General features: G+C 41.5%; 1 protein-coding gene across 1 annotated transcript; it reads left to right on the top strand.

Annotated features, from left to right (window-relative positions):
- Window positions 1-2,822: 2,822 nt before the first annotated feature.
- On the top strand, window positions 2,823-6,051 carry LOC306837674 (uncharacterized protein; the record flags this gene model as incomplete). The annotated part of the gene is made up of 2 exons (XM_079365418.1): window positions 2,823-2,892; window positions 5,498-6,051. A coding segment is annotated over exon 2 (540 nt), but the record flags the coding sequence as incomplete, so codon positions are not given.
- Between the last annotated feature and the right edge of the window lie 9,708 nt (window positions 6,052-15,759).

Here is a 15,759-nt window from a genome sequence, read left to right as displayed (position 1 = left end):
CATTTTAAAATCTTCATTAAAAAACAAAACCATTGACTTTACCATCATCATCATTAATAAAGTAGTAGGTGGGTCTTTAGCTTTTTCTTAAAGGTGCAAAGGGACTGTTGTGAAGGTTGGATTACACTTATATTTTCTTACATGCACTTTATTGCACCGTTTACATACGTTGTTTTTTCTATTATTCTAATAATAATTTGCTTCTTATATTTTTTCATTTTATTTAAGTTCTTGTTATTTTTGCACCAAAACACCAAGACAAGTTCCTTGTATGTGTAAATGTACTTGGTAATAAAACCTGATTCTGATTCTGACTCTGATGAAACGCCTTTCATTGGCAGAGCGTAGAGGGCGGGAGGGATCTTACAGGCCTGGAGGAGAGTTTGAGTAAGAAGGGACCGTTTTTATTTTCCACTCATAATTCTTTAAGGACTCGAAACCTAATTTGTCTCTCCAGATCACTGATTAAACATTTCCTACTCTAACCTGCTACAACTGGCATCCTGTTGCCACACAACCAAAGTGTTGAAGTTCCACCTTTGACTTTGATTTTTGATTTGGAGTTGCGTGTGACGTGACATCATCTGGTTACTTGTGTACAGCATTCTTGGTGGTAAACTACATTTCTTTTCCTTAAAAGTAAATGCATCCGATCCGAACTGCATGAAACCCGGGAAGTTTGCATCCACACTGAAATGTTCAGTCGACTGAGGTGGACCTGAAAAAAAGCCCCGTGAAGGACCACGAGGGTTCAGTGAAGAGTCTGAACTGTGGCTATTCGGACAGGGTGACGGTCTGAGAGGTGTGGGGTGCGTCCAGGCTTTTGAACAACACCTCCCTCAAAGTGAAGCCGAACAGACTCAGAGCTCCATCTACTGACCGACTGCAGCACAGGTCATGAGCTCTGCCTCCTTATGTGGCATCAGCTGGGACAAACTTTCAAATGAAAACACGTGCTTGCTACTTATTATCATGCTAATATGGGTTCAAATCCTCTCATTTTCTTTTTTAGTTATTATTTGATTCTGTGAAATTGAAGTTTTATCATGAAGTTAAAAGTGTGTTTTGGTTAGCAGAGGCTCTTAAAGCTGATCCCTGCCGGACAGACTCGGACAGTCAGCGTCTGTCACAGGTAAACAGTATGTGTTGTCCATCTTAGTATGCAGTCGATTTTGCACACATGTCGTTATATAATGTTTATGCTGTTTTATGAAATCGCTTATCAAACTTTAACTACTAAAATAAAGAATCACACTTAAAAAAAAAGTAAAAAAATTCACTGAGCAGAAATTAATTAAATACACTAAAAGTAAACTCTATGATCTGTTACCAACTAAAATGTTTACATTTATTTTTACATTTGTCTATAAAGTAGATGACATGTGGTTTGTAAGTGTGTCACCTGAAAAGAATAAACTGGTCTTAATAAATCTGAGTGAATTTCTGTAATTATAAATAAAATAACCGTATGAACAAAAAGAAACTCAAATTAAGAAGTCACACACAAAGGTCAAAGGTCACAAAGACACTGAAAGTAAAGTCAAAACGTCAACAAAGTCAGACAGAATAATCCAAAAAGAACAGAAGATATAAAATTATATTATATATCTGCAAAGTTGGAAAATATCGAAAAAGTAAAACGTCAACAAAGTCACATTAAAAAAAGCAAAAATATCACAAAGTAAGTACAGAGACACAGACACACCATCAGATTTATCAGAAACTCCATGTCCACTGAAGCAGCCATAATGTACATGCATTCAATGATTTTCTCACACATGACCTACTGTTTGACAAGCTGGTCTCAGGCGAGTCACACCACATTACAACCACTACAGTCTTTGTATAAACAGACAATAAAAGTTTTGGACAAAAAAACAAAGCAATTCCACCACTGTTCAATCCTCCCATGATTAAATACAAAAATGCGTGCCTCCTTTATAAGATCATACACGGTTTGGCTCCTCCCCCACTCAGAGATTTTGTAGTCATGCGAACAAATACACATCACTTCACGAGGGGTGTCTCAAGAGGTGACTGCGTTATTCCTCTGAGGAAGTGTGCTTTTAGTCAGTCAGCCTTTTCTGTTACAGCCTCTCGTGAATGGAACAACATCCCAACATTGATTAGAGAGCGCAACACTTACCACTCATTTAGTTGTCACCTGAAACACTGGCTATTTAATAACCACATCTGTCAGCACTGTTCCGCCCGCTGCTGCCATCTTGTGTCTGCTTGTTGGTGAATGTGTCCTGTGTTTTTAATGAATGTGGCCTGCATGTTCTAGTTTGTATTGTTGTGAGCTTCAGGCATAGCTCACTCAATGTTTTATATGTGGCCTGGTGTCATCTGTGTTTATTGTATAATTGTGTTTCATGTTGTCCTGTGTGCACGTCACGTTGACTTTGGGAGGTTATTGGAAACGTGCTTTTACCAATACCTGTTAAATTTTGTACATTATGTCTGCTCAATGCTGCTCCTCGTCTGTCCTGCATGTTAGACATTTTTTAACCAAATGCTGCTTAATTACGTAATTACTTCCATGTTGTTCCATTTGTGGCTTTTTTCAATGTTTGAATTTTATTGTGTTTTTTTTAGGGAGCCCTTTATAAAATCTGGCCAGGGACAACAGATGAAAATTAGCCTTTTGGCTAACTCTGGCATATTTACAGAAATGTTTATTAATATGCACTGTCCCTGTAAAAATAAAGAAATAAAAAAAATAATAATAATAATAATAATTTGTTTCTTCGTGGGTGTAAACCAGCTCACATGATCATAAACAAATTGGAAAGTGAAAGAGTTCATATAAATAAACTCACCTTTGAGCTCATCGTGTTTAAAGAGCTGCAGGAAGTCCAAGTGAGAAGACGAGGAGGAACTCTCAGAGAGGTAGGTGAACCAAATCCAGCTCATTCCTGAGACGTTCACAGGAAAATAATCTGAACATGACGTTGACTGTTTGATAAACATGAGCAGAGCGAGGGCTGTTCCAGATGTGTCAACGCCATCTGTTCCTCTATTAACCCACAGCTATTTTTATTTGTAGTTTATTTTTTATTTCAAAGTGTTGCTGAATGAAATGTTCCTTCACAACATCTAACACAGCAGCTGAGAACTAATCAGCTTGAAGGTCAAGGTCAAGGTTCTTTATTTGTCAAATATGCTCCATGTTAAACATACAGCACAGATGAAATTGCAATCCCCCCCAACCCCAGTGCAAACCTGCAGTGCATAAAAAGAGCACTAAAAACTAGCAATAAAAAAAAATACTATAAAACAAATAACTTAACTAGAGACATTTGGGACAACAAATAACAAACGACAGACAATCGACAGACAAGGGCACTTGTGAGTATTTCATCATGGAGGTAGTATGTTGATAAGAGAGGAGCCGCTGCGTGCACCCGCGCCGCCATCTTGAAGTTGTCTGTGTGGCTGAAACGCCTGTTTTTCTTAAATGACTGTTTTTTAAGGAGCAACAGGCGTTTACATTTTTCACACACAAAAAGTAAATCTCAAACGACAGCTTTTAATGTCTTTCTTGTGAGATCGGACAGTGGATTTAATTATAGAGAGAGAGAGAGAGGAGTCACGATGAGTCACAGGTCCAACTCAAACCGCACACACACACACACAAACACACACACACTCACACTCAAGGTCAGAAAACTCTTTATCTTAGCTCGCATGTTGTATAGCTGAACACAGTCAGTCAAATATTTGCTACCATGTGTGTGTGTGTGTGTGTGTGTGTGTGTGTGTGTGTGTGTGTGTGTGCGTGTGCGTGAATTACTGTAAATGGTGACCCTTGCAGGAAGCGCCTGCCTGGCTCTGCAGCCTCATTACTTCTTGAGTCTGGTTGTTCTTAAAGCTCAGAAAAGTTTTGGAAAATGAGGAGAAAAATATGATGTGAAGGATAAAAGTTGCTATTGAATCCTTTTCCTAAATGTTGTAAATAGAAATCTGACTCCTCTAAATAATTACCTCAAATCTCTCTGTGCATTCTTTTGATGGGATGAGAGGAATGACTGGAGGCGTCTCTTTCAGGTTAACAGAGTTTATTAACCTGATGAATCAAGAATAGAAGTTACAGAGTCTCTGGGTTCAACACTACGTGTCCCTGACGACAGACAGATACCTGGTCAGTTCATGAAGTCTGAACCCCGACTATCTTTCCCTGAACCCTTTTATCCACTAGATCACAGGGGTGTCAAACTCCAGTCCTGGAGGGCCGGCTTCCTCAGACTGTTAGATGTCTCCCTGCTCGGACGCAGCTGAATCCAATGAGTGACTCGTTATCAGGCTTCTGCTGAGCTTGATGACAACACATTGTTTTAAAGCAGGTGTGTTAGAGCAGGGAGACATCAAAAAGTCTGAGGAAGCCGGCCCTCGAGGACTGGAGTTTGACACCTGTGCACTAGACAGAGATTATCTAACCAAATTATGTATTCAAGAATGTGCAGTTTCCTTCCTCCGATTGGGCAGCTTTCCAAATTATACGCCTCCTGATGTTTGGTTCTGCTTCTCTCATTGGTGCATCGAAACTCTCGAATCCTTTGTCCTCCTGTAGGGGGAGACACTTCCTACCTGGCCTGTTTCTTATCATAGGAAGACGTCTAGTTTAGTCATCATTTCCTTTTAAGCAACAAACCATTTGAGTGATTATCTATCAAGGCCCACTGAACCTATCAATGTGGATAAGTGATTAACTATTCAGGGCCTTAAACTAAACTAAACTAAAATGTTTGATTTGGTGGTGAGTGATTCAGTTTAAAGGGCCACATCAAAACACATTCTTCACTTCTGCATGCCGTCTTCACAGAATACCTTTAACCTCTGAACTGAAATCTCAAACAATTAGATTAAAACACTTAGAGTAAAACATGATATAATAACTGATATAATATAAATGTAAATGAACATCATTCAAACTGTAAATATCAAACCTTTCCTTTGGTGATGAAACTTTATTGCAGTAAGCACATTGAATATAAGCAGAAAGAGGCCTAATATTCTATCAGTAGAGTTACAGAAACGACTGAATCTCAAAAACTAGACGGATTCAAACTAACTGCCTGGTAGAAATCTGCTTAAATCACAAAAATATGGGAAATAAATCAGTGTGAATGAATCACAACAACACGTTAAAGTCAGTTTTTTTTTGTTTTCTTTGCACTCTGAAGGTATGATAAAAATGTGAAATTAAACATTTTAATATTGTTTTTGATGACCACGTGGTTTTCACTCCAAGTGTTGTGTTTCTGTGTCAGATTTTTCCAGAACATTCAGTCCTTACAGTTTAGCTGGTAATGAATGGGTTAATTCAATTCAATTCAATTCAAAAGAACTTTATTTGTCCCCGGCACGCAAATTCAGGGCAATGAGCATAAATAGTGTTAAAGTCAGTCGTTGACTGTTTGAAGTTTGTGATTTGATGTTTAGTTTCTTTAAATGAAATGTAAACCGATCAATCAAATATTCCTCTTCCTTACAGTGATAGTCATCAACATGCCGTTCCAGTGGGTTGAGGATGATAATGGTGATCTGCCAGCGGGCGTCACTCAACTGGGTAACTCTCAGGCAGAAGCTGATAGAAGGTACGTCATGTATCACGGCACCAGCAGGCAGGCCGCTCAATCCATCCGGGCCACAGGTTTTCGTCGGTCTACAGACGGGATGCTCGGCCCGGGAGTCTACCTCAGCAGAGACCTGAATAAAGCCAGCCGCTATCCCATTGGTCACCCTGAGTCTGACAAGGTCATCATAAAGGTCGTGGTCAACGTGGGTAGAGTGATCGCCATCAATCGTCAGGGCCACCCTCGTCAGAAGACCTGGCATGACTCCAGATATGGGCCGGTCTATGACACGGCCTGGGTGCCACCCAGATGTGGAATGGTGCCGAGCGGTTTGGAGGAGGATTGCGTCTGGGATCCGAATCGAATCGAGATCATCAACATCATCGAGCCATGCCAGATGTCCAGCAGCGTAATCAATGGTCTCGCCAAAGCTTTTAGAGTCACTATTGGAGTCGGTATTGGAGTCATTGCTGTATGCGCTGCTGGAGTCACTGCTGGAGTCACTTCTGGAGTCACCGTTGGAGTCGGTGTTGGAGTCGCCGCTGGAGTCGCTGTAGGGGTGTTGTTAGCAGTTCTCTGTAGAAACTAAATGACATCGCAGTGTGCCGTCCTTTCCCTGACAATGGGTACGTCTCACTTTCGTTATTTGCAGTCTCCTCGGTCCTCGGTCCTCGGCCGAACCGGAAGTAGTTCCCAAGCCGCCATGTTGAGGATCGTCCCAAAGCTCTTATAGCGAACGGAGGAGAGAGGATCGAGGAGAGAGGAGGCTGATCCGAGGAGCGATGACCGAGGAGACACGAGAGCTGACTTCACGGAAGTCTTTTCACTGACAGACACGCCCCCTTCTCGTATATCACTCAGTGATTGGATGCTGCACAGGATCAGACTTCAATGAAACTTGTCAACATGAGCAGAGTTTAATACGGGAGAAAAGACGGACATTAAAAAGACGCTAAACGGAGCGTGGGACATTTAAACAGATGATGAACATCAGTGAGTTTGTAAAGAGTCGCTCTGTGATGAGCTGGGATTAAAAAGAGTCTGATGAAGAGGAGTCTGTTTTATATTCTCACTTATTTATCTTCTGAACGTTTCATCATTTAGATTCTAATCAATCATTTTCAGTATCCTATTCCTGACACATAAATATCTGTTTATAAAATACAGAGTTGGTTGTCTAAATACAGGCTAGGTTCAGTCCAAACTGATTAATAATAAATAATTATAGACAATTCAAAATGAAATCTTTGAGTCAGTAGAAACTGTCCTTTTGGTTTGAAACAGACTGCAGGTTGTTCTTCAGGTGTTTTTTTTATCAGGTAAAGACACTAAACACTGTAACTGTGTGTGTTTGATGAGAAATAATACAGTGTGTGTGTGTGTGTGTGTGTGTGTGTGTGTTTGATGAGAAATAATACAGTGCGTGTTTGTGTGGACATAAACAGCTGTTCGGCTGATTGACAGCTGAACGTGATCAGCTGATGTCGCGTCATGTGACGCTGTCGAGGAAACGACGTCTCATGTGTCTTAAAGCTGATTTCCTCGGTCCTCTCTCCTCGGCTTCGTTTCCTCCGTGCATCTCTGGTGGGCGGGACTAAGACGCAAGTGGAGGAGACAACTCGGAGGACACTCGGTGCAAATAAGGGAACTGAGAAAGGCCCAATGTCTACTCATACTGAAGGATTTTTTTTTTTTTTATAGCACTTAGTACTTAGGAACATGTTCCTGAATGCACCCTCAAGGTTCTTTTTCTTTTTTTTTTGTATTTTAAAGTTAAAAAATTCACTTAGCAGAAATTAGAATTAAATACATTAAAAGTAAACTCTGTGATCTGTTACCAACTAAAATGTTTACATTTATTTTTACGTTTGTATAAAAAGTAGATGACATGTGGTTTGTAAGTGTGTCACCTGAAAAGAATAAATTGGTCTCAATAAATCTGAGTGAATTTCTGTTATTGTGAATAAAATAACCGTATGAACAAAAAGAAACTCAAATTAAGAAGTCACACACAAAGGTCAAAGGTCACAAAGACACTGAAAGTAAAGTCAAAACGTCAACAAAGTCACACAAAATAATCCAAAAAGAACAGAAAATATAAAATTATATTATATATCTGCAAAGTTGGAAAATATCGAAAAAGTAAAACGTCAACAAAGTCACAATAAAAAAAGCAAAAATATCACAAAGTAAGTACAGAGACACAGACACACCATCATAGTTTGTTTCTTACTGGGTGTAAACCAGCTCGCATGATCATAAACAAAAGGTATGCAAAGTGAAAGAGTTCATGTAAATAAACTCACCTCTGAGCTCATCGTGTTTAAAGAGCTGCTGGAAGTCCGAGAGAGAAGACGAGGAGGAACTCTCAGAGAGGTAGGTGAACCAAATCCAGCACATTCCTCAGACGTTCACAGGAAAATAATCTGAACATGACGTTGACTGTTTGATAGATATGAGCAGAGCGAGGGCTGTTCCAGATGTGTCAACACCATCTGTTCCTCTATTAACCCACAGCTATTTTTATTTGTTGTTTATTTTTTATTTCAAGCTATTTCTCAAAGTGCTGCTGAATGAAAAACACATTTCATTCACTACATTTATCACAGGAGCTGAGAACAAAAAGTAAATCTCAAACGACAGGTTTTAATGTCTTTCTTGTGAGATAGGACAGTGGATATAATTAGAGAGAGACGGAGAGGAGTGACTAGAGTCACAGGTCTGACAGGTTGGACTCAGGCCGTCCTCAAGGGAGCTATTAATATGGCAAATCTATTTGATGATACACCGATCCAAAAAAGCGTGAATAAATCCACAAATGTGCGTACTGATCGGCAAATACCAATTTCAAAATGTATTGTTGGGTCCAGCCAGGATGACAAAGTTCAGGCTGTGTCCCTTTGGAGAACCATGACAAAAGACTCTTTATCCCAGCATGCCTTGCACGTACTCCCAGAAAGCTTTGCCACACCTAACACATAGGTGTGAAGTTTGGGAGGGATAAAACCGGCCGGGCCCCATTGTTCACTCGCTTTCATACGTCGTCTGGCGACGTCCGAGGATACAACTCTGCTTCCTGTTACACAACACGCTTCTCTTTGTTTAAAAGTCTTGGCGCGCAGCTAACCCAAGGCCTTGAAGCATATCGACATCCTGAATTCCGAGCTCAGATCATCCATTTGAACGCATCTCCAAGAAGAGCGTCTTATTTCTCCCGTATTAAAACGGTATTGATAGAGATCGTAAGGATTACGTCTCGTTCCGTCCTGTAAAAGAAAGGACATCCACGGAGATCACAAACGATGGGATACTGAACCAGATCCCTGGAGGAAGGAGACAGACATGTTGGACGACCAGAGGACTTGTGAGTCTTCAGACGACTCGGGCAACTCCCACCAGGCTGTTACTCATGGTCTACGGACCAGACAGAGTGTCAGCGCCTCAATGGAGACACTCCAGCCAAAGAGCCGATCCTTGCAGAAAGAGAACAAATCTCTTCGTCAGCACCTACAAACTGCCAAGCAGAAGGTGTTAGACGCTTTTGAACTAATTCAGGGAGCACAGGTCGGCATTGAGCAAGCCACGTCATCAGGATACGACTCTGTTCGTGCACCAAGCCCCTTAAAAGATCAAACGCCCCTGCTGAAAAAGCTCAGTAAAAAACCGAGCAGCCAGGATAGTCTAATGACTGAACAAAGTCTTGTTCCCCCTGTTAATCCTGAACAGAAAGACTTTGACTGTAGAGCCCCTCCCTTTGAGAAAACGCTCCGGTACACTGACAGCTGTCACACTTTTTCCACACCTTGACAGGTTTGAATGACCCCATGGAAAGGGGGGTGACTTCTCAGCCCCCACAGGCAGAGAGTACATCAGGCCCTCTTCTGCCACCTGCAGGTTCCCACCACAGGATACACAGCTGAGCAGTTATGACACGTCAGATGACTCGGATGGCTCCTATTCACCCAGATATCCAAGAATGCGCACAAAGCTCATTGATTCTCTGGTGGATGATGCAACACGCTTTGATCCAGATAATACAGACTTTAAAATAGTCGATTACCTCAGAGAGATCAACCGGCTCCTCCGTGATGCATCCACCTGTGAAAAACTCAGGCTGATCTGGAAGACAACTTCCAGCAGTGTTCATGACTTCATCAGTACCCTCCGGCCCAGGATTAGAGAAAAGTACTCTGCACTCTGCAATGTTTTGTGTGAGGAATACTCCACCTTCGTTTACCCTGCAGAGAAACTTGTTAGTGCTTTCAAAGTCCTGCACCAGTAGCATGAAGCCCCCAGAAAGTATTACCAGCGCCTAAGGTCAGCATACTTTCAGGGACATAGGGCTCCAGGTATGGACGAGGATGGAACTCTCAAGTCCATCTTCGTGTACAATCTGCAGAGCAGTGTGCGGCCAACTGTTGAGCTACACTACCGAACTCATCAGCAAGAGGTCAAGGAGTTAGTACAGGCAGCGTGGGAGACACGCCCTGAGCCTGAAAGACACAGAGGTGACGTAGCACTTGAAGGCAAAGAATTGCCTCGTGCTCTGAAGAAGTCCAAGAGATCACGTCGCCGGCAGAGAAGAAGACAGAGCCAGGGGGGTGAAGGGTTGAGCCAGCCGTAGGGTAGGTTCCAGCCTGAGGAGTCAATCACTGACAGACCTGAACGGAACTCTCGGGATGGCCGAAGCCTAAGTCAGAAGGGTAGGTATAACCAGAGTTCCCAAGAGCTTCATAAGGAAGCAGGTCTCAGCAGTGAAATGACTAGCACAATTCCGAGGGGGGTGATAGCTGGGGTAAGACAGTGTCAGGCCTCCAGCCCTTACAAAGAACAAGATTCTGACTCCACATCGGGGAGGGGGGAGTAGCCTCCACTTTAGCCAGTCACTCTAGCCACGCTTTTGTTGTTGTTGTTTTTTTATTTTTAGTTTTGTGGCCTCACACCCATAGTGAGACTCTACATGTACATGTACATTACACATTACTGACATGCCACAAACACACACAGGCTTTCTCCTGCCCAGTCTAGGAGTTAGCCCACAAATCTACACATGAAACTCTTCTCTTTCTCTCTTTCTCTTGTTTATTTGTTTCATGTGTTTTGTCAAAGAATGCACCTTGAGCAGCAAAGCTTCGCTAATGCCTGATTATGTTTTGATGTTTAGCGTTAGACATAGTTAGACAGTCTGCCCCGACTTTGCCTCAATGCCTGCCCAGACCAAATGCCTCTTGAATTTATGGACTGTTTGCCAAATTAACTTTTGTACAAGTATCTCCAAAGCACGTGGACTGGTGGCCCATAGTGCCCTGAAGACCATGACCTGCATCCTGCTCTTCAGGCCAAGGGGGGATGTTGGGTCCAGCCAGGATGACAAAGTTCAGGCTGTGTCCCTTTGGAGAACCATGACAAAAGACTCTTTATCCCAGCATGCCTTGCACATACTCCCAGAAAGCTTTGCCACATCTAACACATAGGTGTGAAGTTTAGGAGGGATAAAACCGGCCGGGTCCCATTGTTCACTCTCTTTCATACGTCGTCTGGTGACGTCCGAGGATACAACTCTGCTTCCTGTTACACAACACGCTTCTCTTTGTTTAAAAGTTTTGGCGTGCAGCTAACCCAAGGCCTTGAAGCATACCGACATCCTGAATTCCGCGCTCAGATCATCCATTTGAACGCATCTCCAAGAAGAGCGTCTTATTTCTCCCGTATTGAAACGGTATTGAGAGAGATCGTAAGGATCACGTCTCGTTCCGTCCTGTAAAAGAAAGGACATCCACGGAGATCACCTCGCTCGACGGAGGACACCACGGCTCTGCTCATCCTCTGGGACGCGCCGCCATCTCCAAACAACTGCAGGAAGACGCTAAAGACCGTTCCAAGGACCTTTTCTTCTTTCATCAACCGCGGACAAAACGGTTACAAGTGAGGCTTAGCTAGGTCTGGGCAGTTAGATATAGAGAGTGTGTTTAATAACTGAGTTATTATTGTGAAACGGTGATAATATTTACTTGGTGTTTGACCACTGTGTCTTAGATTTTACCAGAGTAAAACCTCTTTTGTTTCCTTTATTTGTGCCACTACGTCCCGTGTGTTTCTCTGTGAACTCAACGGGCCTCTCCATTGGCCGTCATTTTACACGTCTTTTGAAAAACTGATCAAATATTCCTCTTCCTTACAGTGATACTGACCAACATGCCGCTCCAGTGGGTTGAGGATGATAATGATGATCTGCCAGCTGGCGTCACTCGACTGGGTCGCTCTCAGCCAGAAGCTGGTAGAAGGTACGTCATGTATCACGGCACCACCAGGAAGGACGCTCAATCCATCATCACCACAGGTTTTCGTCGGTCTAAAGACGGGATGCTCGGCCCGGGAGTCTACCTCAGCAGAGAGCTGAGTAAAGCCAGCCGCTATCCCATTGGTCACCCTGAGTCTGACAAGGTCATCATAAAGGTCGCGGTCAACGTGGGTAAAGTGATCGCCATCCGGCATCAAGGCCACGAACGTCAGAAAACCTGGCATGACTTCAGATATGGGAGGGTCTTTGACACGGCCTGGGTGCCACCCAATAGTGGAATGGTGCCGAGCGGTTTGGAGGAGGATTGTGTCTGGGATCCGGATCGAATCGAGATCATCAAAATCATCGATCGAAGCAGGAGCAACGGATCACACCACACATCCAACAACCAAAATGGCAATCTTTCAGTGGCTGCTGTTGCCGTTGCTTTTGCTGCAGTCATATTGGGTATGATAGTTGGCATTAAAGTCAAATGACATCCTTTAACTGGCACCTGGAGACACACTCCCTGTCTAGTCTGAAGCAGTGCGATGAGTGTTTTTCTTATTAAAAGGGATTCTCTTCTGCACATGTGTCTTTCTGCACGAGTGCACTTTACATTAATAAAATGTCCCCAATTCTACAAAACAATGAACCTGTCTAATCAGCACGGAAACCATTTTAAAATCTTCATTAAAAAACAAAACCATTGACTTTACCATCATCATCATTAATAAAGTAGTAGGTGGGTCTTTAGCTTTTTCTTAAAGGTGCAAAGGGACTGTTGTGAAGGTTGGATTACACTTATATTTTCTTACATGCACTTTATTGCACCGTTTACATGCGTTGTTTTTTCTATTATTCTTTATATTCTACCTTTTTAAACTCTATTTTATATCATGGTAATTTGCTTCTTATATTTTTTCCTTTTATTTAAGTTCTTGTTATTTGTGGCTTTATTTCCCTTGTTCACTGTTTTTGCACCAAGACAAGTTCCTTGTATGTGTAAATGTACTTGGTAATAAAACCTGATTCTGATTCTGATCCGACGCCTTTCATTGGCAGAGCGTAGAGGGCGGGAGGGATCTTACAGGTCTGGAGGAGAGTTTGAGTAAGAAGGGACCGTTTTTATTTTCCACTCATAATTCTTTAAGGACTCGAAACCTAATTTGTCTCTCCAGATCACTGATTAAACATTTCCTACTCTAACCTGCTACAACTGGTTTACAACAATTTTAGATATAAATAGATTTTTTTCTTCTCTTTATTACTAACATACCACAACGCCCTGTGTTTCTGTGATCACTCTGCAGCTTGTTGCCCAAACAGGAAACAAACATCCCGGGGGCTTAAACCACACCTAAAAAAATAATAATGAGTGAACTCGAAACTTATGAAACAGAACGTGAGTGAAACAAAAGTGAAACTAAGACACGTATGCAGAAGTTTTTTTTCCCACTTTATCCTTTATAAAGCAGACTGAAGTCAGAGCGAGCACACTTTGACCAACTTAGAGAGAGAACGGGTGAGTGAACACCTTCGTTTGTTTTTATCTATAAAGTTTTTCTGTTTTTAAACAAAGGAAATATATAAATGATTTCCTGTTAACTGAAGCTTCAGTCAGACCAGACATTACTTTAAACATTATTATACATTAAATGTTTCCACACAGTTTGAATAATGGAGAATGACTTCATACTCAGATCAGACTTTTTAGAGCCTGAAATGTAACAAAATGAAAAATGTAGCAAACTTTAGTAACTTCAAAGTAACTTCAACATGTAACAACTTGTTACATTTTGGCCAAAAAGCAAAAAAAAATAAAAAAATAAAAAAATAATTCTTACATTATTGACCAGTTGTTACATTTTGTGTTTTGTTACATTTTTTTTAATAAAATTTAAGGTTGTTGTTACATTTCGGGCTCTAACAAGGCTGGAATCACTTAAGACGAGTGATTAAATGAAGAATAGAACAGAGACTGATTATTGGTCTCTGATTATTGATTATTGTCGGTGTAATATTACAGTGAAGTGGTTTTACGTTTGGGTTTTTTTACTTCTACTTTTAAAAAAATGTTTTATACTGTATAGAATGGAAATCATTTTATTGATTACGAGATCTTCTGGAACCAGTAAAATAAATCCTGAATGATTAAAATTATTTTGATTATATATTTTTTCACATCCTTAACTCTTTATAAAGCACTTTAAACAGTCGTAGCTGGGACAAAGTGTTGTACATACATTAAAGGGATACTTCACCCATTTACTGGAAGTTTTCTTCATGTGATGCAAGATGACGCTTTTTGCATCACATGAAGAAAACTTCCAGGCAAAGAAAAACATATTTTTCTCGTCTCAGGGCAAAATGAGGGCTGGATTCACGACCATTCAACACTACTACCATGTTTCTAATGATACACAGCTTCATGTAAATGGGTGAAGTATCCCTTTAAGAGCATAAAACATAAAACATAAGTAAAACAATAACAGGGTTAAAACACTAAAACAGGAACAGAGTCTCTGCTGGTTTGAAAGCTGAAGATTAAAAATAGGTTATCTATTCTTCTAAAATCTTTTAAATTTTAAAATGTTCTTTCTTAAAATGACAGTAATCCAGAAACCATCATGCAGTGGGCTGAAGATGACTTTGACGTGCCTCCTGGGGTCGGTCGACTCGGTCTCTCTGAGCCGGTTAATGATAGAAAGTATGTCATGTACCACGGCACCACCAGGCAGGCCGCTCAATCCATCCAGGCGAAAGGTTTTCAACGCTCTTCAGAAGGGATGCTCGGGCCTGGCGTCTACCTCAGCCGGGACTTGGAGAAAGCTAGGCGCTATCCCATCAAACATCCTGACCACGACAGGGTCGTCTTGAAGGTTGTGGTCAATGTCGGCAAAGTGATCGCCATCAATAAACAAGGCCACCCTCGTCAGATGACCTGGCATGACCCCAGATGTGGGCCGGTCTATGACACCGCCTGGGTGCCACCTAATTGTGGAATGGTGAAGAGCGGGTTGGAGGAGGATTGCGTCTGGGATCCTGATCGAATCCAGATCATTAAAGCCATCAAACCGAGTGCAAGCCAATCCCCATACCAAGGCGGAGCCTTTGGTGGATGTGGTGCTCAACGCTACATGTGAGCTCCAACAGTTCAACCAGTTTTATTTGAACGGTCAAATCTATTTTTATACTTTTGTATAATAAATCAAGACATTGCATTTTGTAACACTGCCAAATGTAAACCTTTAAATAAATTGGTTCCATAAAATCTGATTTGCTGTTTTGTTCTATCGAAAGTCGAGTGATGAATGATTTTAACTGCAAGAGGCAGAAACATCGGAAGTTTGTTTCTTTATTGAACAAAAAAGTGAGTTTAAATATTCAACTGGCACAGTTATCATAAATATGGATACATAAGACAAGAGGGTCAATATAAGTTTGGCAGCAGACTTCTAACATGTTTATAATTAATTAAGTTGAGCATATTTGAGTCATGCAGGAGACTGACTCACTTTCATGACCAGCCTCGAGTGGCCACTCGTGGAACTGCAGTTTTTGCTGCTTGTGCTTTATGCTGCAACCCTGGATGTCCAAAAAGACACATTTTAATCATATCTAACTGTAAATATATGAGGACAGACAAGGGGCCATACACAAGCCCATGACGTCTGGAAGAAGATTGTGTCGGGAAATCGTGTCTATTCTTAGATGTTCACTCAATAAGATCACTGACACTTCTCTGCAATATGCATGAAATCTAACTAATCTGCTGGAAAGTGTATTAGTGGACGAGTAGGACAAGATTCACTGAGCTGTGCATGTTTTCTGCATGGCTGATGATGCACAATGTATACGGAGAGGTAATCATTTCCTCCGATCACTCAAGGGACGCTT

Source organism: Symphodus melops, assembly GCF_947650265.1.
Source record: "Symphodus melops genome assembly, chromosome: 17".
NCBI lineage: Eukaryota > Metazoa > Chordata > Actinopteri > Labriformes > Labridae > Symphodus > Symphodus melops.
The sequence above is the reverse complement of the archived record's forward strand: the minus strand, read 5'-3'. Positions and strand labels throughout refer to the sequence as shown.